The 26449-nt window shown below is 32.6% G+C and overlaps 1 protein-coding gene across 1 annotated transcript; it reads left to right on the forward strand.

Annotated features, from left to right (window-relative positions):
• The first annotated feature begins 233 nt into the window (after window positions 1-233).
• On the forward strand, window positions 234-25238 carry mRpS6 (mitochondrial ribosomal protein S6). The gene is made up of 3 exons (XM_035370095.2): window positions 234-391; window positions 10268-10407; window positions 24856-25238. The coding sequence occupies exons 1-3, from the start codon at window positions 347-349 to the stop codon at window positions 25118-25120; spliced, it is 450 nt and encodes a 149-aa protein (XP_035225986.1). The 5' UTR covers window positions 234-346; the 3' UTR covers window positions 25121-25238.
• The last annotated feature ends 1211 nt before the right edge of the window (window positions 25239-26449 follow it).

Consider the following 26449-nt stretch of genomic DNA (forward strand, 5'->3'; position numbering starts at 1 on the left):
ATAGCATTTAAGCCAAGAGGTTACCCGATTTGGTGCGATTTCGCTTCACTTGGCGATTGGACTGTAATCTGCAGTCATGTTTTCATGTTTCATGAAATGAATTATTTTAGATTTTAGATCTAAAAATGAAAAAATTATATGTGAAATGAACTGCATCAGTAGATGTCCCACAAAATATTTTTCTTTTTTAGCATAGTTTACTAGACATTTTTAAATTTTGGCATGCGATTATTCGTCAAAAGGCTGAAAGACTTCAGATAAAGTATTTTGAAAGTAGAAAAGATGCGGAGTTGTTAAAAAAGGAGATTGTTAAGATAATTAATACACTGGAATTATTTTTACAGCCATGCCTTTATACGAATTTTCTGTTCTTTTGAAAATATTGCCTCGAGTAAGTGTAATCATTTGGTATTATTTTGAATGTACAATCTGAGACGGTAGACAGTATTTAGTGTTATTATGCACTTGTTTTTGATTTTAAGCATTTATATTTTATGGTGACATAAATACGAATACTTTCTTTGATAACATCAGTTTTCCGTAATCATTTTAGTACATGTAATGGCTATGATATTCAAACTGAATGTCATTTTTGTATTTGAAACTGACTGTTCTTTTTCATTCCTAAATTATGAGCTTGCAAAATTTGGTCATTCTATTTGAGCAAATCAAAGCCGTTCTTGCAATCCTTCAAGTACCGAATATCAGCCTACTGCATAAATAATTTCATGCATTATCAATAATAATTGGAGATGTAAATATTCATGGTAATTTTGTTTCTTTCCAAGTTTGTGACATTTTTTAACTCAAAGCTGTAAATTTTAAATTGATTAAATTTGTCGGCCATATTTCAGTATTTTTAATATGAAGATTATGATTTAATTGCCACATTAATCAGTTGAACTGTCTGTATGATCACTATATAACAAGTGTTCATTATATAACTTTTCTACCAAGTGTATTTTTTAATTACAGCATTATAAGTTAATTTTAATTTCCAGATCTGACTGTTTCAGTACCTTTGACATAACTGCAATATATTTTGCTGATTAATTACCAAGTTATTATCTTCAGCAAATGCTCTCTTGACTTCAAGAGGTGTATTTAAGAACCTTGTTCGTTTTCCAGCCCGAAGCAAGGTCAGTGCCAGAGCCGCTGCAACCACTGTAAGGCTCAATTAAGTGGCAATACTTTAGAGAAGTAATGAGCAGCAAAAGTTAGGGTTTAATCCTAGTTTCCGGTGCACAAGGGATTTGGCTACTTTTGGCGACTTTATGGTGAGCAGTAAACGGGATATATACGATGAGTAGTTAAATGGGTCATTTTGGAGTTGACGATAATTTTCAAAATCGTGCCAAGGCTGCACCGTATACTAGGATGTTACCAAAGTTGGGAATGGCAAGATTTTTAGAATCTAGAGAAGCCGCTAGGCAGCAAAATTTTTAGAATTTAGGGATGTGCCCCTTAACAGCAGTTAGGATCCGTAGAGATTGTACTAACAGCAAATGTCTAGTGTGGCCCCTGACCGGCCACAAAATATCTAGCATAGATATTTGTTGGAGTTATGATTGAGGAATACAGAGGATACTTCTATTTGCTGTCTTAATTTTATACTTACTTTACAAAGTGTGGCTTTTGATATTTTTGGTGACATTTTAGAATGCCTGGAATAGCGAGAAAAAGCAATAGTTACAAGAGGACTGTCATCTGAAACAGTGCCAAAAATATATGTTACAAAAATAACAAAAGTGCTTACCTCGTGTATTCTTGTCTATGTCTCATTGTCAGTGTCAGATTATTGTTGTATGTACATAATGCAAATCATGTCTCCAAATTGATCCTGTTTCTCTTGATATCTCCTAATCATGGTATTGGTGATGCCACATGAATTACACAATGTAAGAATACAGAATGTCATGTGACAACTGCTGAAGACCCCACTTGTGAAACTTGTGCTTAATGTGGCTTCACATGCTTTCAATGGTGTTGATATGAGCACCTTTTTCTTGACAAACCCACTCATAGAAATCTTATTGATCCTTAAGCTCAACCAGATGCATATCATTCTACAAATTTGACATTCATAGGGAGAACTAATTAAACCTTCATTCATACACCAATTAGCTATGACTTTACCCTTTCACTCCAAATCTATGGAGGGAGAGGTAAAAAAAGAGGACTCTTAAAGGAAGTGATGAGACAACAATTAATTAGAACCAGCCAGAAAAGGAAAAAAAAAAAAAAAAAAACAACCAAAGGTCAATTAATGGCAATTTAAATTTATATAAATCAAAATATGTAATTTATAGTACGTGATACATGTACTACAAATCACATAGCCTTCGATCACTAAACTAAAAACTTCCAGTCAAATTAAACTTAACAAAAACATTGGCATATAATGGTAAAATGGCTGCGTCTAATCTTTGGAATATGGTAACAGGTAGTTTGGCGACATTTTGGTAAGGCGATAAAGGTTACTAGCTAGGACTTTAGCAGTGTACTTGGATAAAGTCAAGACTGTGTGCAATGCCATTTTTGTGCAATTCTGGGATGTTTTTTTAAGTGAAAATAGGTCGATGTGTACATGGATGATACCGTGTATGTGCAGTTCTTAAAAACGCGGCAAGCAGTGGGCGATTCTGCACTTTTTCCCAATTTCGCACCTAATCTTCGTCATGATTAAGCACTTTTGTTCCATAAAAGTTCTAGCATAAGCGTAATTCGGCTAGCAGATTGTTGGAAAAAAAATGCCTTTGCTTCATGAAAACAAAATGGCATCCAAAAAAAAACTAGCAGGTTGCTGTAGCAGGGTTGGTCGCCAAAAAATCGCCAAGTTACCATAATCCAAAGATTAACCATGGCTGCCATAACATTGGGAAAACTGAGTCAATTCTAATTTACCAGAAAACTGTTAGCAGTGTCAGTATTTGCTGCCAAATCAAAGGGCATCCTTTTCTACACTAGAACCATAATTAGTTACTGCCTAGAATTCAGAAAGTAGACTGCTATACAAGAAAATGTAGTGTAAACAAAACTGTATGTGAACTGTTTTAGAGTCAAAAGTCTTCAATTTGGACACCCATAATCCGGACCTCAAAGCTATGCACGTAAAACCTTTACGGCTGCAAATATGCGTGTGCGCATGCCCAAAATACATTTATGCACGCACGTTGAATGTATAACGGACGGTATAAGCTAAGCTAAAATTATTTAATTCAGTTAATGTTGCAGATTGCGTTGTTCCTTAATCTTCTAATTGGATCTGGCTTATTATTTTTTGCAGACTGTTAGAGCAATTTTATAAAAGTAAGCTTGAACTTTCGATTATGTCAAATAGAATTTCCGATATATATTTACTAATATGTAAAGAATCTACAAAGTGAAAGTATGTTTCGAAGTCCATTAAACAAAAAGTGGAATTGCTGCAAAAAATGGATAAAGGCATATCCTTTGTTTATCTAACCATTCCGAAATCTGTTTATCAATTTCACGCTGCTCTGCGGCGGGGGGGACGCCGCGGCGCAATGAATTGGAAGTTGATCTGTCAGCACTATCCTTATCTTGTTCCCAGATGTTTTTATTTTATTTGGCTTATAATTCCTTACTAAATGTAGTATTTCATCTCGATGTACTCCGTCTTTGATATGATTTAAATCAAATTCCTCATCATTATAATTCGCTTCCGATAGCGAGGAAAGTAAAGTAAACAAATAAATATTAAGGTTTTTTTGTAATTTTTGATACCCTTTAGATCATAATTGTTCTTTATTTCATAAATTACGGTTTCATATTTTTAATTTTGTAATTTCTGCATGCCATCGTACCAGATTTAAACTGATGGTCTATAATCCGGAAAAATCGATAATCCGGAATCGCCGAAGTCCCAACGCGTCCGGATTAATATCTTTTGACTGTATTACTATTCTTTACCCGTGCATTTCAAGACCATTAATTCAACTCTTTACAGTAAGTGAAAATTCCTCTTCCATGAAGATAAGATGAAAATGGAAGTAATTATAGATTAATTACCAAATGAGAGATACACAAATGACGGTATACTGCTACAGGAGATTAAATCTCAGGGGAAAGGGTAGGATTAAAACATTATTAAGACAACTGTTAAGTAGTGATAAATTACCTATATAAATAGTTCTTTTCTGTTAATTGGCTAAAGTGATGCCTAGCAACATATGAAATTATGTGTTTCATAGTTAGATAATGATTTTAATCTGGTAATCTTTCTTTTTTGTTGTTACATAATGATTTTATTTTGGCAACTATATATCTTGAAGGAGGTTAGGTTAGGTTATTTAATTACGGAAAGCCTCAAGGGCTATCTGCATAAGGGGAGGGATGTCTTCGTGGAGGACTTTTAAGGGAAACTGGTTTGTATACATGTCACATATGGGGAAAACCACGAAAATACCCATGCAGCCAGCCCGTTCGCGGGATTCAAACCTCGGCCTGAACTACCAGTGTTCAGCGACTTTACCGCTCGGCCACTGGTGGGCCCCCCAGAGTGAAGGAGATGGGATATTTTTGGCTATTTTTTAATTTTATTTGTTATTTTCAAAACTGCATTCTTCTGAATGGCAAAAATTTGGCCTCATTTGACTTCCATGACATTCTTGTGTATCATTGACAAAATGTATGATTTTTTAAAAAAATGTTTGTTAAAAATTAATGGAAAAATGTCTGTGTTATAGTTTTGGGTTTAATTGGGAAGGAAGTTGAATGTTCTCTGTTTATTGCAAGATAAGTCCACTGCAAGTAAATTTTTAATATAACAAATAATCTTTCCTTGATAATTTATAATTGATTATAGCAGGTGTGCAACTCTCTGATGTTTTTCTAAGCAAAAATAGATTGTTGTATACATGGGAACAAAACCAGTAATAAAGTAGTATTTATTATATTATCTCCTTATATAAACTTAGTAGAATGTATCTGAATGAAGTAACACAGAAGCATTGAAATTTAATCCCAAAAATAACATTTTTAAAGGAACTTGAATTTAAATTGTGAAAAATAGAAATGGAAACTTTTAAAATGAAAATTAATAAACTAAGCAATTATTAGAAAGTGTTTGACTTTTCAAGGGAACAAACCAATCCCTGTTCAATTAACAGTAATTAATAAATAAATGCGAAGGTATTTCGTCTTTTGCTCAAGTAAAAAGTATGATGCCAAACTGGCAAGTTGAGTTAAAGCCAAACTTGTAAGTCGAGTTTTAATCCAATTAGTGACATCAAAGTGAGATGAAGTAAAGTGAAGTACTATAAAGAATTCATTTTGAATGTAGCAGTTCCATTAAGTTAATGAACTTTTGAGAAATCTAAAGTAGCTATTGTTATTGATCATAAATTAATTGGCTTGTCATGGGGAACAAACCAATCATTATCAATTAACAATAACTAAATTAAGTGAGTGTGATCTTTTTTCAAATAATGATAAAATTAGTTATTTTGTTAAAGTTAGTTTATAAGTTAACAATACAGACAAAAGTCGTTACAATAAACAGTTAAGAATACAGTTAAGAACAGTTAAGAGCAATACAGTCAAAAGTCGTTAATCTGGACACCCATAATCCGGAATGATCTATAATCCGGACCTCAAAGCTACAAACTTTCTGCGGATGCGTCAACGCAAAATTCGTAGACGCATGCGCATAGGCATTTATGTATGCATGTAATACTTTTAGCCATGCGTATATGCGTGTGTGCATGCGTATAATACGTTTACGCCTGCACGATTAATGTATAACGGACAGTATAAGCTAAGCTAAACTTATCTAATTATCTCAGTTAATGTTGCAGATTGCGTTGTTCAACACAGCGGCCCGCAATGAATTGGAAGTTGATCTGTCAGCACTATCCTTATCTTCAGGGCAGATGTTTTTATTTTATTCAGCTTATAATTCCTTACTAAATCTAGTATTTCATCTCAATGTATTCCGTCTTTGATATGATTTAAATCAAATTCCTCATCATTATAAATATCACGAGTACACATCAAATAGTTTTCTGGTTGCATTTTTCTAATTTCGACTATGCGTAATGTATGCGTGCGTTGAAAGAAATGTTTAATAAAGTAAACAAATAAATATTAAGCTTTTTTTTTTTTTTTTTTTTTTTTTTTTTTTTTTTTTTTAAATTTTGCTACCCTTTAGATCATAATTGCTCTTTATTTTATAAATTACGGTTTCATATTTTTAATTTTATAATTTCTGCATGCCATCTTACCAGATTTAAACTGATGATCTATAATCCGGAAAAATCGATAATCCGGAATCGCTGAAGTCCCGACGAGTCCGGATTAAAGACTTTTGACTGTACTCAATTATTAGAAAGGTATTGATCTACTGAAGCCAATTTTTTTTATCATAAAATCTAAAATAAAAATGGGTAAGAAATTTAAAGTGTACATTAAAAACTGAATTAGACAAAATCCTTATTCTGTTTATATTGTTACGGATTTGGTATTTAAATAGCTAATGTTAGTTAAATTGTTTTATTCTCCATGCAGTGCAGCACGTGACAAATATTAAAGGAAAGCTAAGCCAGAAAATTAAAAATACAAGAGCATGTGCATATACCATTTAATAAATAAATAAATTATCTTTTGATTTTGAAAAAGTTCCAGAAAATTCTCGCGCACGATTTAAAATCCTATAAAAGGAGAAAAACCTCTCAGTTTTAGTGTGATTTTAGTTTGTTGTTTTAAGAGTTTGTTTAGAAAACTGCTCTTGTTGACTGTAGTAAATTCGTGGATTAGCTTTCTCTAGCTGTTTGGAATTAAGTTCTTTTGAACGTTTGAATAGTTAAAAGATAACTACTATGAGATATTGTAATACTGAAGGAATATCTGAGGAAAATTAAGCATTTTTGTTGTGATAATAATAAATTTTGGTCAGTTTTCATCGGACTTGTGCATTCAGTTCAAACGAACTCCTATGCACACGATATTCTGTTACTAGTAGCTGTGCAATGATCATATGAAGAGAAAGTTACTATTCAATAAGTGGATAAATTGTCAGCTGATATGTTGGAATATGAGCATTTGCAAGTTAATTACAAATGCAGCTCTTTTTTTTTTTTTTTTTTTTTTTTTTTTTTTTTTTTTTTTTTTTGTTTGTTTGTTTGTTTGTTTGTTTGTTGTTCCTGATATGGGATGCCATGTGCAAACTGTTATAAGTTTATAAGATGGTGCAAAATAAATGTCAGTGTGACACAGCCTGCCACTATCTTGCCAGACCTTTTCATGTTCCTCAGAGCCATTTTTTCATCGAACTGGATGCATTTTATGTTCAGTACAATATTCTCTGTATAATTTCAGACATTCCATTTTGCCACCATCTAGATTCCAATCAAATTAATCTTTCTTGACTACAAAAGCAAACAAATTTTATTGGCAGTAGTAAGTGAAATCAACAGCTTTATTCCTCCTGTATAGTCTAAAATTAATTTGGTAATATATATATCTATATATATAGAGAGATATATATAGATATATATATATATTATATGTGTGTACCATAAATTTTGAGAAATGAAACCTTTCTTTTGATGAGCTTTCATGTTACATAATTGCACACATTGCTTTACCTCTAATCCCATTAAGACACTGTCTGGCTGCTTTCTCTCTATCGCAACAGCATCAAAAATGTAAATATTCTTGAATAGGCACAATTAGAGTGCTAAGTAAATTGTAGCTGCAAATGTCAGTTGAAATAAAGATGAATATTTAATTCTCCACAGCTGCCAGGTTTGCTATTCATTAATAATTCAACATTTTGCGTTCTGTGCCGTCAACACTGCTATGGCTTTTTCATTATATGTATATATATATATACACACACACATACAATACAGAGTCTGTGATTCGGACTCTTCGAGACAACAGTTCTGGGTCTCAAATTTTTCGGAATATTAGATCATCAATTTAAATCTAGTAAGATAATATGGAGAAAATTTAAAATATGAAATAGTCATTCTGTAATAATATTGAAGCATGCATTGATGACCTTAAGGAGTTCAGAATTTACAGAAAGAAGCTCAATATTTATTTGTTTGCTTATTTCTTTCCAGTTTAATTTGCTTCATTTTTTGTATATATATATATACATTCTCTTTAATTCTATAGATGGACAAATTTTTTTCAGTCACAAAGTTCCGTTGTTCAAGTCCTGCAGTTGCCGCATTGAGAATTGTCAATCTAAATTTTTTCATTCTCAACCGCCTCTTGTGACTTTCTTCACTATAGGTAGCAATATTTTCTGGATTTAGAACCACATTACAGATTTCATCATCCTTTAGTTAATTGATGATTAAGACTTTGTCATCACAATGGAAAACATCTGTTACAACATCTTCACTTATTGCCACTCCTCCACATTTCTTCAAAAATTCTGTTAATTGGAAAATTTCGCTTTATTTTACCGAAGACTTTCAAATTTGCAACAATCATGAAAAAGCTTAGTTAATGTCAGCTATACACTATATAGCTATATGTAATGAGATTGATGACTAAAGACATGTTCTGCTAAATTTTATCTGGCTTCTATCACATGCTGATGAAATTGAGCCTGAATTGTAGTTATTTATTATACTTATGCTTTTTTCCACTCATGCTTTAAGACTTAGCTGAGTCCCGAATAAATAAATTCCCATATTTACTTAAGGTTATTTGGGGCCAGCGTTAGACATTTTGCAGCCTGGTGCTAAGAAAATTGTAGGATCCAGAATTCTATGGAAAGGTCTTTGTGTCCAAAATTCTACTGTTGAGCACCTCTCTAAATTCTAATAATTTTGCTGCTGCTAAATTTTGCAGCCCAATGCTTTCTCTAAGTTCTAAAATTTTTCCATCACTTAATTTTGTAATGCCATGCTTCTCGAAATTAAAACAAAAAAAATTATCTCTTCTAAATTCTGGTGCCTGGCACAACTGTACCAGTTTTGACACTGATTGTTGGAAACAGAATCCCTTTATGCTGCACAATATTAGCTTCAAGACCAAAGGTTACCGGATCCTTTATTGCTGGGAACCTAACCATGTTGGTATAAAAGGAAACAAACTGGCAGATATCGCTTCAAAATGCGCCTGTGGGACATCCAGCCGACCTGTTCCCTATTCAGATATTAACACTCTGATTGGGAGGAAAATTCTGATGCACATGTGGCAAAAGCTTTGGGATGTCCAGTTAACCAATAAATTACAAAATATAAAACTTAAAATAGGACATTGGAAATGTTTCCTAAACCGAAAGGAGCAGGTCCTTCTGACGCAATTGAGAATCGGTCACACAAGGCTAACACGCAGATAGCTACTATTGATGGGTGAAGCTGAACCAGTATGTGCTAAGTGCAGCACTATTTTAACCGTTAAACACATTTTAATTGACTGTCCAAATTTTAATCGCCTTCAAAATTTTTATTTTAATACTTGTGAGATTTCAGCAAACTACAAAGTTTTGCCACGTTATTTGAATACCCTGAATCGAATATGGGTTTCAGAAGATCTAACCTGGATCTAGTTCTATTCGTATCATCAAAATTGATCTTTTGACTATGGATTTTTCTATCTGTATGTCATGGTTTTTCATGTCCTGTTGTTTTGTAAAAGAATTTTATGTGTTTGGTCTATTGCTTGCTATTTTATACCTATATGTAACATTGTCTTAAATTTCCACTCATGAATATGCACTGAATGGTGCATGTGTTTTTGTCTCTATTATCTTAAGTTTTTTTCAAAATATGTAACCTTTTGTTTGGCTCAACATAACCCCCATGGGTTTTGTGCCAAAAAACTCCAACCAACCAAACCTTTCTGCTGCAATCTCATGAATTGGCCATTTCATTCTAAAAATTTCACTTCCTGCAATTCATTTTTTTTTTTTTTTTTTTTTATATATATATATAGTATGTGTATTTTTTGTTCCATCCCTTCAGTGGATATATGTAACTAACAACGAGAGGAATTAAGCAGCAGCATATATAATGCCGCCTTATGAGACAAATGATAAAACATCTTGAATCTGGAATGAACTATGTTACAGACTGGTGGCTATTTGGATTACTAAAATAAATCACATTAAGCATCTTTAAAGTGAATAAAATTTTAAAGCATTTCATTTAAGACGTTTCGGAATTATAATTGGCATTAAAGACCAGTAATAATTATATAATTGATATTTAAAGTTACTTACAAAACTGAAAGTGAGGTTATCATTTCGAAGTGCTCTGAATTATATTTTGCTTCTTTCTAGGCAGAGGTTGCTGCTGCTCTGAAGAGAATTGGAACTCTTTTGCTGGATAAAGGTGTAATTATACGAAAATTAGAAAATCATGGAACAAAAGATTTGCCTTTTAGAATGACAGAGGAAGGAAAAGCATACACCAGAGGCAGGTGAGGCATTATTGAAATAATTTTATGTACTTCTTCTATTCCATAACTCTAGAATTTTAATTAAGCTATAATTTATTTGAAATATTTTTAGAACAGTCTGAAATTTTAACACGAGTGTTTGTAAATTTTTTTATGCTATTTTTAATTTGTAAGAAATAAAAATGCCCTTTCTTTCTTTACATAGGTATTTTTTCAAATCTCAAAATTGTGTTAAAAGTTCATTTTTTATTGTAATGTATTTATTATATTAAAAATGTTTCTTACTGGTTAATAAATTAAAACTAAACTAATGTGATAATGAAAATACGTATTAAATTCCATTAAAAGTTTTTTGATATGTGAATAAGTATATAGAATTTAATTCAAGGTAAATGGCTTAAAATTCTTTGTGTTGCATGTAAACACTGATTGTAAAATGTGTTATTTAAGAATATGTGCATTTATAGTATTTTGTATATCAATCCTCTGAATGCTAAGTTCTTTTTGATCTACTTTGAAATACTTAATTTGTACAACAATCTAATTTACTATTTGTTTTTATACTTTCGAGATGATAAAAAATGTTTTCAACAAAGAAAACAAGCAAACAAAATTTGAAGGACAAGGTACTTTGAGGATAGGTTTAAAGTTAAAAAAAATAAATAAAAAATGAAAACAAACCTTATTAAAATAAAATTTACTCTTGTCTGTTATTTTCAAAGCTGCATAATTTATTTTCTGCAAAATTGGCACATTCTTTAATACATTTATGCCATTTTTTTAAATATGTTAAAAAAGTGTTTTTTCCCCCTGTAGACGTTTTCTTTCTATCTGAGTTGAATCGCTGACTCTTCAGACATTCCTTTAAGTTTAAAAATAAATGGAAGTTGCTTGGACCTGCAGGTCTGTTTTATACAATGATGTAGCAGCATTGAAAAATCCAACTGCATCTCTTGTTGTTACACTTGTGTGAGAGTTGCATTTGTGCACTGAAGAAATTTTTGTTCTTTTAAATGCAGTAAGTTTCAAAAAAAGGAAGGAGGAACAGGTTGAGGACAAGCCACAGCTGGAACTTTTTAAATCTGTTCTTATGTTTGCAAAACAAGTACATTTGAAATATAAGTTATGGATATAGTATACAAAAAAAAATTGAATTGCTTGTCGTAATACTTCACCTTACATAACCATTGTTTATTTATCCTCAAATAAAGTCACATATTATGTCCTTTAACAAACATCTTTCTTGGTGTCAGAAACCTGCAGCTTTTTAAATATTCCACTGCATACTGTTCTGTTTAGGGCAGGTCCTGAATTTAATAACTTTTTTTAAGCTGTGAAGGGAAAACATAAACAGCCATTAACTTTATAGCCTTCTTTATAAAAAGTAAACCAACTTGTCCACAGTCGGTCAAGGGGTACTTACATATTATTGAAACCACCGTAGTTGAAGTATCACATAATTTTCAGAATGCACCAATGTTTAGCAACCATACAGCCATCTTCGGGCAACCATGTTCATAACAGTTCTTTAGTTGAGCAATGTTGCCACTTTTGTATGTGTTTTTTGTTGTATTCCAAGCTCTAACAGTTTTTATAAATGAATTGTGTTATATTTTGCCTTAGACTCAATTTTAAAATATGCATCTCTGGAATTTGAGAGAAAATGCTGTAATATTTCTGCAAGAATACAGTATTCTGTCACAAACTTGTTAAAGGAAAAGATGATTGGATTGTTTGATAGATGACTGGTTTGCACTGGGGAGTTCAGTGAAGTTTGTTTTAAGCAGAAATAAACAGCTGTAATTTTTAATGTATCATATAATCCTTAGTTAATAACTGAAATTTGTGTTGGAAACATATTAATTTCATTTCGGCATTTTGCGTGGGAAACTTTAAAAATCTGAATCACTTTTCAAATTGTTGCCACCAAATAATATCACCCTGTATTTTATTTAAAGAAATTAAACAATGGGAGAATCTGCATAAATGTATGTATGTTTTTCTCATTGTGATAAAACAACAGTACTTAGAGCTATCAAATTTTGAATAACGTACATCTCTACCCAAATATGGGTCATCTGGAATTTGTTTTATTATCTATTTCATATTTTGTAAAGTATTTATGAGTTTTTTATTAAGAAACTAAACAATTTCAAAGCGAGCAATGGCAACACTGGGGGGATCTCTAGCTTGTGAGACTGCATATTTCGGCATATTTCATCGCTACGGCATTTCTGTTTATCTTTTTTATTTCTTTGCTCGCAATTTTCCACATAATGTCTGTACCAATTAAAACAGAAATATGACTCGTTCCATCGGCGCCGCTGCAGTCTGTCAAAGTGACGCCGAATGCTTGGAAGTTGGATTTGATTTCTACATCTGGTACCCGTATATCGGCATTTGTTATGACGGGTACTTCCATGATTTCGAGATTTATGCATTTTTCAGGGTCGTTAATATTTCAGAGAGTAAGTTCAACTTTCTTTCGATGCCAGTGCTTCCTGTTCTTTTCGCCGAAAGTATGCAGATTTAAAACAGTTTCTCCTTTCACTGGAAATTGTAATTTTCTTGATAAATCTTGTCAAATTGCAGAGATTTGTCTACCGCCATCAAGAAAACACCTCACAATACAATTCCTATTTCTGCCTTCAGCCACAGCATATACCATTTGAAGCATAACATTAGAATATGTTTTAGCAGAACAATTTTAAACAGTTTCTGTCGATGTTTCGGCTTCCTTATTTTTTACACTGGATGTTGGAAAATATAGCTTATTTTTAAACCTTTTACTGCATCATCTCTCCTCCTTGAAATGTTTATTTAGTTTAGTCCTTATTTTAATGTAATATAGTAGTTACTTCTACTTCTTTTTCTTGCTGCCACTGTATGCATTGAGAACGGACTGTTTCAACCTAATTGAGATGCAAAAACGAAACATGATGTTACGTCATCTGAAAAGCTGATTCGTGCCGATAGCTGATTGGTTGCCGTGAGATGACGTCATTCCTACTTCTGCTATAAGTATCTCGCGTAGCTCTTGCTCAACCCTTCTAGTTCCTGCTTTCCCGGCACTTGAGTGAGCGGTTTCCAGCCCTTTCAGAAGGATGCATGCAGTCCTGTGATTAAAGTGCCTTGGTTCCGGTTTGCGGGATGGCTGTTCCAGAATAAAGTTCCTTGGTTCCAGAGGCTACCATGTGAGTGACTGCCGTGGGCGGCATCCGTGTTCTTCAATGAAGGCGGAATTAAAAATACATGAGCAGCGATTCCTTGTGCAAACGGGGTTAGGCCTGTTTTAAGTGCTTTCAAGAACTTCATTTAAATTTTCAGGTGTTTTTCTTGACCATTGATCATGAACTTATTGAATGTGTAGCCAGCTTTATTTTTAGGCCGCATAATTACTGTTTAGGACATTTTTGTTTGTATAGAATGCCAGTGTTTTGGAGACCAGGTAAAAATATTATTTTGTGAATGATGGTTATATTATATTTTTCCTAAGACTCTGATATTGTTGACATTTATTTTCTGTGTTTTTATTCTTTATTATATTGTTAATAAATTGGTTAAGTTCAAAATCTTTTATTGTCTTCAATGTCTGCACAACATATCTCAGGGAGCTTTTATTGCTACTACTGCTAAATGTTTAATTTCTTCAAACTTTGCTTTAGCATCACTGGAGACAGCTGATGTGGATTTACACAAACACTTTCATGATGTTTACCGCGACAATTTTTGCAGGAAAACTGTTTGTTCTTACAGTTGATCGCTAAATGTTTACTTCCAAAACACAAAAAACACCTTCCTGTACATTTCAAAATGTTGCGTTTCTCTTTGGAGTTCACTTCAGTACATTTATATTTCATATGGTTTTCTTTATCACAAAATATACATTTGTATCCAATCGTTGATAAAGCTGAAGCAGTTGGAACTATCAGTTTATAATTCGGATAAGCTTTCGTGCGTTGTTCATGATGAATGTATGGTTTCTGATTCATTTTCATAGAGTTAATTAAACTTGCAGCTTCTCGACAACTTTCTTTTTTAAGAATTCTGTAAGTTCTTTTATATCAAATCCTGCAACCATTTTTCGACTTCAATTAAATTCCAAATTTAAATCCGCGGGAAATTTCTGCAAAATGATAGGACAGAGAATATTTCCGTAACTTCCAGAAGTAATGTTTAATGATTTTAAACTTCGAATGTTGACTTCGCATTCATCGTATAGTTTACGCAGTGCTTTAACATTTAAAATGTTCCCCACTGGTTCAAGAGATAATAATTTATTCATATGTGAAGTGATAACAAAATCTTGTCTTCCAAAACATTCCTTCAATATTTCTATTGTGGAATCATAATTCTGGTCACTTAAAAAGAAACCGGAAATGGCAGCTAAAGCATTACCGCCAAGTAAGGATTTTAGGTACGCGAATTTTTCAGTTTTTCTCAATCCACTATAATTGTGAATTGTATTTTCAAACTGGTTTCAAAAGTCCAACCATCTACACGAATCTCCGTAATAAGTTAAGATTTGCAGACATGGTAACTTCACTGCTTTCGTTTCATCTGGAAGTGCAACATTAGCCACTTCGTTCTGATGAACCGTTTTAGAAGATTCCGATTTCCCCCCCAGAAATCGTTGCATTCTTCCTCTCCATATAACAGTTCTATCCTGGTATTCTTGACTTAGCGTAACTTCATTTTCAATCTCCTCCAAAGTTACTTTCGTTTCGATTTCTGAATCTAAACTTTTCAGTTCATTGATATTTCTCAATCAGTTCGTACAGATCATCGATTTTTTTCAATTTTTTCATTTAGCGGAATATTATTTGCTAAATTCATTTCGACTTTCACTCGACAATTTCATTTCATGGTTATTAGTTTCGTAGTTAATTGCCTTACAATCCCAGGTTTTGGCACCATAAACTAAATATATGTAAGTCTCTAAAAAATTGGACTGGATCAAGTGTAAAGTAATAAACAGAGAACGTTATTCCACACAATGTTTATTGACGAACACCAAAGACAAACTGATACTTATACATAATTATGACATCACAGTTTCTTTTTATAAACACTACTGCCATGTATTGCCAATTGGAGGATACATACTCATAAACTTATATTTAACAGACATTATTGGTGACAACACTCAGTATGCACATAAAAAAAGTGTTAACAAATGTTTCATAATTCGGATAAGCTTTCATTAGTTCTAAGAATTTTTTACTTTAGAAGCATAAACATTTTAATATCGTTTAAAATTTTTTCAAATGCGTCTGGCAAGCTGCACCAAAGATCCACTGTTGTAAAATCTGTCCTGCATTGTTTTTGTGCTAAACATACTTTCACCCACTTTAATGATAATACCAGGTCCTCCTATTTTCCATTGTTGACATTTAAGCAAAGAATTCACACAATTCCTTGCGCATGTAGTTATTCCCGTCTACAACTGTTCCGTGATCGATTGCCAATCGACTGATTTTCACACCATTGAACTGAAGTTAGTTCTTTGCTCCAACCATAAATAAACCTCACACACTTCAAGAAACTCAATTTCAATGACTCAAACCATGAGCCTTTCCGGATACTTCTTTTACTGCAGCAGTGCCACTGAAAGGCAAAGGTTGCAGCCCACTGAATTTCGCCTCCAGAGCACAATTTCATTTCATGATTTTTATCACAAGGAGCAATTTTAGACAAAACACCTTTCGCTTGAAAGAATTTGACAGGTTCTTCTTCTGTTCTGAGCAAATCCCAAATTTTGATCAGTTTTTCATCCATTTTTAGCATATTAGGGAAAAGACATGATTGATAAAAAATTGCCGCAACTTGTTTTGAAAATGTGGTGGTAAAAGGTTACCAGCCAGAATACACCATTTGGCGATGGTTGTATCGTTTTTGGCGACTTATCATCTGCATCGGCGAAATGGAAGAGTGCCAAACTTTTTTTTTATATATTTTTTGTTTGAAGATATAACAATATATTGACAAACTTGACTTGGCAATTGAAAGCAATAAACATCATTATTTGTATTCCAAACGTAAACCTCTTTCATTTTTGAAAAAGACATATTTTGCATTTTCAAATGAAAGCTGCGCAAATTCAAACTGCCTTCATTTGCTATTACTTAAACAAGTATTTTCTGGAATGTATTACAACCTAGAAAAGGTGTTCCACAAAATTACTTTTATAGTTTGTGACAATTAAGAAATGCATGACCTTGGACTCGCTGATTTTTCTCAAACTGTATAATTTTAGAGGATCTTAAAGTAAATGTCTTTACAAATGTTTAGTTTCCACTACAGTCAAAAGTCGTTAATCCGGACTCGTCGGGACTTCGGCGATTCCGGATTATCGATTTTTCCGGATTATAGATCATCAGTTTAAATCTGGTAAGATGGCATGCAGAAATTTAAAAATTAAAAATATTAAACCGTAATTTATGAAATAAAGAACAATTATGATCTAAAGGGTATCAAAATTTACAAAAAAAAAAAAAAAAACTTAATATTTATTTGTTTACTTTATTAAACATTTCTTTCAATGTAAGTTGTTTAAGTTGCTTCGTTTTTTATGTGATAATACATTCTCTTTAATTCTATACACAGACATAATTTCTTGTTCAGTTACAAAGTTCCACTGTTCAAGTCCTATAATTGCTGTGTCTACCGACTAATTTGTCAATTGAAATTTTTTCGTTTTCAGTGACCTCTGTTACTTTCTTCGCTATCGGAAGTGAATTATAATGACGAGAAATTTGATTTAAATCATATCAAAGAGGGAGTACATCTAGGTGAAATACTACATTTAGTAAGGAATTATAAGCCAAATAAAATAAAAACATCTGCCCTGAAGATAAGGATAGTGCTGACAGATCAACTTCCAATTCATTGCACGCCGCGGCATTAAAGATAAACAAAGTTTAGATAAAAAAACGTTAAAGTTTAGATATATAAAGGATATGCCGTTATCCATTTTTTGCAGCAATTCCACTTTTTGTTTAATGAACTTCGAAATATACTTTTGTTTTGTAGATCCTTTACATATTAATAAATATATATCAGAAATTCTATTTGACATAATCGAAAGTTCAAGCTTACTTTTATAAAATTGCTCTAACAGTCTGCAAAAAATAATAAGCCGAATCCAATTCGCAGATTAAGGAACAACGCAATCTGCAACATTAACTGAAATAGATAATTTTAGCTTAGCTTATACCGTCCGTTATAAATTAAACACACACTCGTAAACGTATTTTGCACACGCGCACAAGTATATTCGCAGCCGTAAAGGTCTTATGCGCATGTGTCAATGCGACGCATGTGCAGAATGTTTGTAGCTTTGAGGTCTGGATTATAGATCATTCCGGATTATGGGTGTCCGAATTAACGACTTTTGACTGTATTAGGAAATAAGTAAAAAAAAAAGTACTTACGTATTATCGCAACCATGGCGTTGGTTGGCGCGATTTGTAAGTTTGAGTAAAAATGTATGAATAGAAAGAAAATGTGCATTTATTAATTACAGATAATTTTTAATACAGTTTTTTATATTATTTTGTTTTAAAATATAAAATAGCAATTAAACCCTTCCGGTTTCGAATTTGAATAAGTTGCAGAATTATTTTTTCGGCGGAAATCTTTTTGCTATTGCTTTTAGCACTGATTGAAAACCGTATTCACCATAACCATGTACACGTCGACTTATTTTTACTTAAAAAAACATCCCAGAATTGCACAAAAATGGCATTGCGCACACTCTTGACTTTATCCATGTACACTTCTATTTTGCATGTGGAGATTCACAAAATTTTCCTGCATTTTCGTGCAAATTTTTGTAATTTATGAGAAACATAAGAATTTTAACATTTTTGAGGAATTACTGGAACTAATACCGATGCCTGGTACTACCACAGGAGAAGATATATTTACTTGTGTTTTTGGACTTCTACAGAAATACAATCTACCTTTGGCAAAATTAAATTCTGTAGCTACACATGGCGCTCCATCAATGACCGGGAAAAACAAGGGCTTCGTAGCATTACTAAGAAAAAAACTTAGTGAAATTCACGGTTCAAACATTCATCATATGCATTGTATTATACATCAAGAAGTTCTATGCACGACAGTAGTAAATATGCAGAATATTTTGTCATATATATAAAAAAAAGTTATAAGTTTTATAAGATCTCGAGGTTTAAATCAGAGTCAATTCACTACTTTCTTAAGTGAGTTAGATAGTGAATATTCGGGTTAGTCCTACTATACCGAGGTACGTTGGTTATCTTGCTCCAAGATTCTCAAACAATTCTGGGATTTGAAAGAAGAAATATGTCAGTTTTTAAAACCGAAAAATCAAGACGTAAGTTTGTTTTACGATCCAATATGGATACAAGATTTATCTTTCTTGGTTGATATAACCAAATACTTAACCGATTTAAATTTATCGTTACAAGGAAAAGATCATATCATTACGAACATGTTTGACATAATTAAAGCATTCAAATGTCAACTAGTTCTTTGGGAAAAACAACTTAAAAATGAAGATTTGACGCACTTCCCGACGTGCAGCATGAACAAATCAAGTTTAGATGATACTTGTTCGTATCAAAAATACGCAGAAAAAAATTGCAAATTTAACAACTGAATTTGAAACGAGGTTTTATGATTTTAGTTCCCTTGAAGACAAATTTTTTTGTTTTCTTCGATTTTCTCAAGTATTGACTCAGTACCCAGCCATATGCAAATGGAGGTGATCGAGATTCAATGCAGCTCAAATTTGAAAGCAAAATTCATTGAAGTGGGTGTGCCTGAATTTTACAAATATTTACCAGCCAGGTTTGAAAATACTCGAAAATTCGCATATGAAATTATTTCCATGTTTGGTAGCACTTATCGGTGCGAGCAGTTATTTTCAGTCATGAAAGGTAATAAGTCTCCTATTAGAAACCGTATTAATAATGCTCACCTTGGGTCAGTGTTGAAAGTTATCACTGCAAACAAAATTTCTCCCTAAATAGGAAAGATAATAGCAGAGAAGAGATGTCAAGTATCAGGACATAAACATTAAATTTTTCGTGTTCTTTTCTATATAAATATATATATCGTAATTTCCGGAAGAAAGCCCGCATCAGCGTAAACGCTGCACTCGAGAAAAATTAAAATTACACAGAAACGCCGCATCAGCGTAAATGCCGCAATAGATTAAATTGCGCGTGACATCGTCGTGGGCCGTATAGATGCAGAAACTCAAACTAAGTCCTGATATATGACATACCAGTTAATAAAAATGCATGAAATGAAACCATAACTCAAAAATAAATTAAAGGTGAGAAATGTATAGCTTCTGTGCCGTTTAGAGACATTTTCAAAAAAATTTCCGCAAGTTTCTGATCAAGAATAAAACCCAAATATTTTAATGTAAAACTTCTTGAGATGGTAATGTTATCCCACTTAATACGTGGAGGCGATCTATGTAATTTAGTGCCTTTAGGAAACAAAATTAATTTGGTTTTATCAATACTAAATTTAAGTTGATATTTATTGCTCCAGTGCTTAAGTTTTTCTAAAGCTCTATGAACCTTTTCTTCAATTCGCAGTCTGTTGCTACCAGAAATGATGACTAAGAAATCATCAGCATATGCTTGAATTTTTACGCCTGTGTCAAATTCTAAATTTAAAGCTGTATCAGCCAAAATATTCCATAAAGTGGGCCCTAGGTTGGAACCTTGAGGTGCCCCTTTCTGATAAGAATGTGAGATATTGACACCATCTCTTTTATATTGTATTTTTCGGTTACTCAAATAACTTTGAATTATGCAAAAAAGATTTCTTGGACATTTGACTTCATTTAACCTTGATAGCAATCCAGGCCACCAAAGGTTATTGAACGCTGATGCAACGTCTAAAGAAATAACACAAGTATGAAGATTGTTTATTCTATTGTTAGGAATTTCATTAACTAGGCTATTTACTGCATCAATTGTGCTACAACCCGTTGTGAAACCATATTGTTGGCTATTGAGTATTTTCTTTGCAATCAAAAAATGAGTTAGTCGTCGTGCAATAAGCTTATCTAAAATCTTCCCCCAAGCCGATAAAAGGAAAATGGGTCTGTAGGCATTGGGATTTGTAACATCTTTCCCTTCTTTTTGTAAAAGGACTAAATTACCAATTTTCCATTCTTCTGGAAAGTAACCAGTTGCTAAACATCTGTTCATAATTCGAGTCATAAGATTTGGATTAGCAATAAAGACTTCTTCTACAATATCTATGGAAAGTTCATCGTCTCCCGACGCTTTTCCTCTTTTTGTAGATTTTATGATATTTTTTATTTCTTGGGTAGTTATTGGGAGATCATCTCTGTGTCTGAAGTTATCATAGAACGATTTCTTATCTCTCTGTGTTCTTCCTTATCATCGTCAATGTTGTCCTGAGGAAAGTGAACACAAATGATATAGCATAGAGTATCTTCAACTGTGTTTGTCCAACTATCATCTGTCCTTTTAATTTTGCAGAGTTTAAGGGCTTTATATCCTTTTCCTTTAACTACTATGTCGTAGTAAGTATTAAAGGGAGATTTCAGTTTTAAATTCTCCCAATAATTCTCCCAAGCCTGTAATTTGGCATTATATATATTTTTTTATAAGCTGCCGCTGCTTTATTGTAGATTTGACGTTTATCTTTCCTATCTTGATTCCTTGCATTTTGATAGTTTTTGCGCAATTTCTTTAGTTGTCTTCTTTCCTGTGTGAGTGCATGGCTCCACCAAGTTTTGTAGTTTTGTGTGTTTTATTAAATGGTAATTACCTTAAATATTGTTTAAAGAGCGTCTTTAATTTTTCTGAAATTTCTTTAATTGTAGAATTAATTTCTGCATCAGAATTCAAATTAAATTCTGAACAAGAAAGATCTGTTATCTCCTGCCTTAATGTAAGCCATTGAGAGTTTTCAATTCTCAGTTTGAGTTTTTGAGAAGGCCTCATATCCATGTGAATTTCAAAATTAATTGCTTTATGGTCACTTAACGCGTCTCTCGGATCAACTTCCCAATTTTCTATTTTTAAACTTTGTAGCTCTTTGAGGAGAGTTAAGTCAATCCATGAATTTCCCAGAGGACCTACAAATGTTGGGTTGCTATTTTGTTCATTAATAACTGTGAGATTAGTTGTTGCTAGAAAGTCTCCCACTCTTGTTCCACGATGGTTTGTTGGTACTGGACCCCACATACTATGTTTCGAATTAAAGTCCCCGCAGATAACTATTGGAAGATCACCTGCATCATTTATTATTCCTTCTAATGTAATTAATATTGGATCAATTTCTGTGCTTGGTGGACAGTAGACAGAGATTAATATAAAAGCGGGCGATCCTTCTACTTTGATTACTGTTATTTCCTCCGTTGTGAAAATCTGAATGATTGAAAAAGAACAATTATTGCAGCTTTTGCTTGTATTTGGTGAGAATAGATCCTATATCTTCGTGGAAATCCACTTACCACATTTTTAATAAGGTAAGGTTCTTGTATGCAAGCTATTTTTAAATTTGGAATATTTTCAATGTCAACTTTTAATTGTGCATTTGCACTCCATGAGTGCTGTAAATTTAACTGTGTTATTTTAACTATATCCATAATTAATCTTTTTAATTAACAGATCCATTTCTCTTTACTTACTTGCACATTTTTTACTTACACTACTATGATTGATATCCAAATTCAAATGATAATGCTTATTAGCATGCTTGCAGTTGACACCTTTTTCTTGCGGAAAATTGCATTCTTGTTAAGGTATCCTCTTTTACCTCATTTGAAACATCTTTGTTCTCTTGTACAAGATCTTTTTGTGTGACCAAATTCTAAACAATTTTTGCATTGAATTACTCGGATATACTCACAAATGTTTTTCCTTGTCCAACCAATATTAACCTTTTGAGATTGCATTATCGACTTAAAAGCTGTGGGTCAAGTGAGAGAACCCAATTATATCCATTTTGACCTTTCATTTTGAATTTAATTTCCATGGTCGCATCACGTAGCTCATGATTCTGTGTTTTTAGAAGTTTAGCAATTTTCTCTTCCTTAAAACCTTCCTCTACATTGTAGATTATGATTTTAGGATTAATTTTTGTCGGTTGTTTTGGTTCAACCAAGTCCTTTAATTTTGCATTTTCCTTAATTGCATACTCCAGAATTTTAAGTTCTTCCTCTTTATTGGTTTGAATTAGAATGCCTCCTTTGCAAATTTTCCTGACACTTTTAACTCCTATTTTGAGTTTTGCAGGACTTATATATTTTTCAACTTTTTCTTTTGTATTCTCTGATGTTGATCCATCCTCTTTTGGGTAAACCAGCAGGATATGTTCGCTCTGGCCTTTATGTCTAGATTTTGATTGACTTCTTTCGTGCACTGTCTTTGCAGCCTTCACTGCATAAGTATCTTCAATAATTCCATTGCTTTTTACCTCCACTAAACCTTGCAAATAGTTTTCTATGTTTTGTGATTGTTCCAATTGTCCTTGGAGTTGCGCTATCACTGCATTTTGTTTTGTTACAATTTTGAAAACATCCAAGAAATAAGATCTTAGTGTCTTAGAGAGTTTGTTTGAAATATTCTCTCGAGAAAGGATACTCTCTAAATTTTCTAAGCATTCAAATGCAGAATCAGTAAATTCACTGGAACATCAGTCTTTGGAAGTAAAATTAGGAGGATTAAAATCTTGTCCATTTGAAACTTTAATGCTAACGTCCTTAGCAGTACTATCTGTTATAACTGGATCTGATATATCTCCATGTGTATTACTAAAATGTGATTTTGAATCTGCTGAAATAGATCTTTCTGCATGTGGAGTTAGAAATGAAGACCTACCGCTATCCACACCTGGGGGCTTATGGTGTTCTGTGTTTTTCGTAGCTGCCATAGTTAAATAATAACTCTTATTAATCTTACTTTAAATCATTACGAAATATATTGTCAAACTAATACTTAAAAAAGGATCAAATGATGATAAATGATACCATTAAAGGTAATAACAATACTAGAAAAGAAGTTTTATAGGGAAACTTGAAAGGGGGAAGAATGTTATTGTTCTGAGATCTTGTTTAGGGTGAATAAGGCATGTAGGTCCGTTCAAGGGAAAGAATGTAAACAAAATAACGTTCGCAAAAAGCAACTGAGTGGTCTTTTGTGTGGGAACAGCACCAGTCTATGCACAATGACAAGGCCATCCAAACTATGTACAATGACCATCATAGGAAATATTTTATTTTTAGTGCACCTAAATGCCGCACCCGCTGAAAATTTAAGTTTTAAACACGTAAACGCCCCGGCATTTCTTCCGGAAATTACGGTATATATAGTATATGTTTATTATTGTATTATTCAAAATAAATCTACCTTTCTATGAATATTGATTTTTTTTTTCGGCTCGCCTAAAGTTAAACCTTGTTTGTTTGGCCCAGGTGTACCTATGAGTGTCACATCCCTGCTCTGGGAGATAGTATGAATGCAATTGAAAAACCCTTATGAGTGAATGTTTTTCATGGTTTATTTGACAATGCCTGGAGCAGACAGAGGGATGAAAGTGAAGGGGTCAAAATGGCCCCCGTCCCACGTTCTAGGAACACATGCCAATATTTTAAAAACTAACAAATCTGGAATGCTGAAATTTGTTTTACAAATATTTATTATCTATTTAGGAAAAGTCAAAGAAATTCCAAGCAATTTCTTCGAATAAAACAAAAGTAATCAATGGTCAAAAGTGTTCATGGGTCAAAATGACCCCTACCGCCTACCTGACCCCTAACTAGTGTTAAAGAGATTTTTTTTTTTTTTTTTTCCCTTGCTACACTTTTTTCTATCTACTTATATATATGTATATTGTTTGTTTTTGTTAGCAGCTTTTGAATTATTAACATCCTTCCTTGACCATTAATTTTACAGCTTAAAATTTCTTTAAAGATATATATATATATATATATATATATATATATACAAGGTGTCTGAAAATTGCACACATTTTAAAATTGTATAAAAGGATAAGAAAAGTAATCGTTTGTGATCTGAAGTATTATCAACATGTTTTGTAAAGATTTGTTTAGCAAAATTTTTTTATCTAGAGACTTACAGATGGCACAATGCGTAGCATATAAGAAAATACAAGAGAACAATGGCTTGCGGAATTAAAGTCTGTCATTAACATTAAAAGGTGATACCATATAGAATATAGTTCTAATCCTCCAACAACGACCTTTTGTGAAATGGTGTATGAAATATTTTAAACAAACTGGCAGCATGTTACTTCATGAATGAAATAGTAGATCTGATGTGAGCAAGAAGACAAGTTACTGTGTGCTTGAAATGTTTCCTGTAATTCTTAGACACCCTGTATGTATAATAATGAAGTTAATGTATTGGATACTAGTGAGTATATACTGGTTTGTATCTGTCATCTAACTCTTCATTTGATTTTCAGTTATTTTATATTCAAAACAGTGGCCGCTCCAAGAATATTTGAAGAAATAGTAAATGAATGTAAACAAGATGTAGATTTGCTGAGGCACGGTTTTTATTGTGTGCCTACAGACGTACCTGAATGCACTTTACAAGAAGAAATGCAACCTCCTGCACTGCGAAAGAGTGTTCAACAGCTACTGGAAGATGGTAAAAAGCATAAAGATCAAACAAAACGTATTTACAGGCATATCATACATCACACATATTATCATGATTTTATGTAATTCTAATATTTACTTTTTATATTAGCTAGCTAAAAATTGTGGACAGTTTAGAGTAAATTTACGAGTAAATTTTATAAGGTTAATGTTATCATTAATAAAATTTAAAATTGGAATCTAATATTGTATTGTGGTTTAGTGTATTCTTTCATAACAATACTTCAACATTCAAGCATAAATTTTATTATATTTGGATTTATGGCTAAGATATCTGTTATTTAAGTTCTGTTTACCGTATCACTACTTGCATTAAGTATTTGTAAACATTGTAAAATTATGTTTGCAAATTCAGGTTTAGTCCCTCAACTTCTTTGTATTATCACTATATTTCTTCCCTAACATATAAAAAATTAAAGAAAATTTGTAAATGGGAAAAATTTGAATCATCTCAGAAAAGTTTTATACAGTACAAAGTCCGAAATCTGGACTGCTCGGGACTTGGTGATTCCGGATTTGGGATTTTTCTGTTTAATAGATCATCAATTTAAATCTGGTAAGATGGCATGCAGAAATTATACATTTAAAAATATGAAATCGTAATTTATGAAATAAAGAACAATTATGATCTAAAGGGTATCAAAATTTACAAAACAAAAGCTTAGTATTTATTTGTTTACTTTATTAAACATTTCTTTCATCTTTCAATGTACATCGAAACATGTTTTCGCTTTGTAGATCCTTTGGAAATTCTTTTCGACATAATCGAAAGTTCAAGCTTAGTTTTTATAAAATTGCCATAATAATAACAGTCTGCAAAAAAAATAAATAAATAAGCTGGATCAAAGATCAAGGATCAGCGCAGTCTACTACATTAATTAAAATGCCTTAGAATCAGTAAAGATAATTTTAGCCTAGCTTAATAGCATCCGTTATATATTATTGGCTGTGTATCACAAGATTGGGGGAAAAAGCCAAGTTGTTTCGCTAAATTTTGTCTTGTTCCTATTGCGTATGAATTGTATTAGTTATTTACTATACCTGTGTATATTTCTTGCATATGCTTCAAACTAATCCGAGTCTTGAATAAATAAACTCCCACATATATTTAAGGCTTTATCTCGGGCTGGCGCTCGATACCACCGGGTGCAGTCTCTACGGGTCCTAAATTCTCCTACAAAGTGCTTTCCTAAGTTCTAAATTTTCACTGCACCTAAACTTTGGATTCCAGTGCTTTCCCTAAATCATAAAAACTTCTCATCCCTTAATTTTGCCGCTCGGTGCTTCCCCATATTCTAAAAATTTCGTCTTCCCTAAATTCTGCCATCCGGTGCCGACATATTCTGCCGCCGCTTCTGGGTTTATGGTGTATAACATATCAGTTTTTCTTAATTA

The sequence above is a fragment of the Stegodyphus dumicola genome, chromosome 11 (assembly GCF_044657685.1).
Source record: "Stegodyphus dumicola isolate Sdum_Otavi_A_Nest chromosome 11, ASM4465768v1".
Lineage (NCBI taxonomy): Eukaryota > Metazoa > Arthropoda > Arachnida > Araneae > Eresidae > Stegodyphus > Stegodyphus dumicola.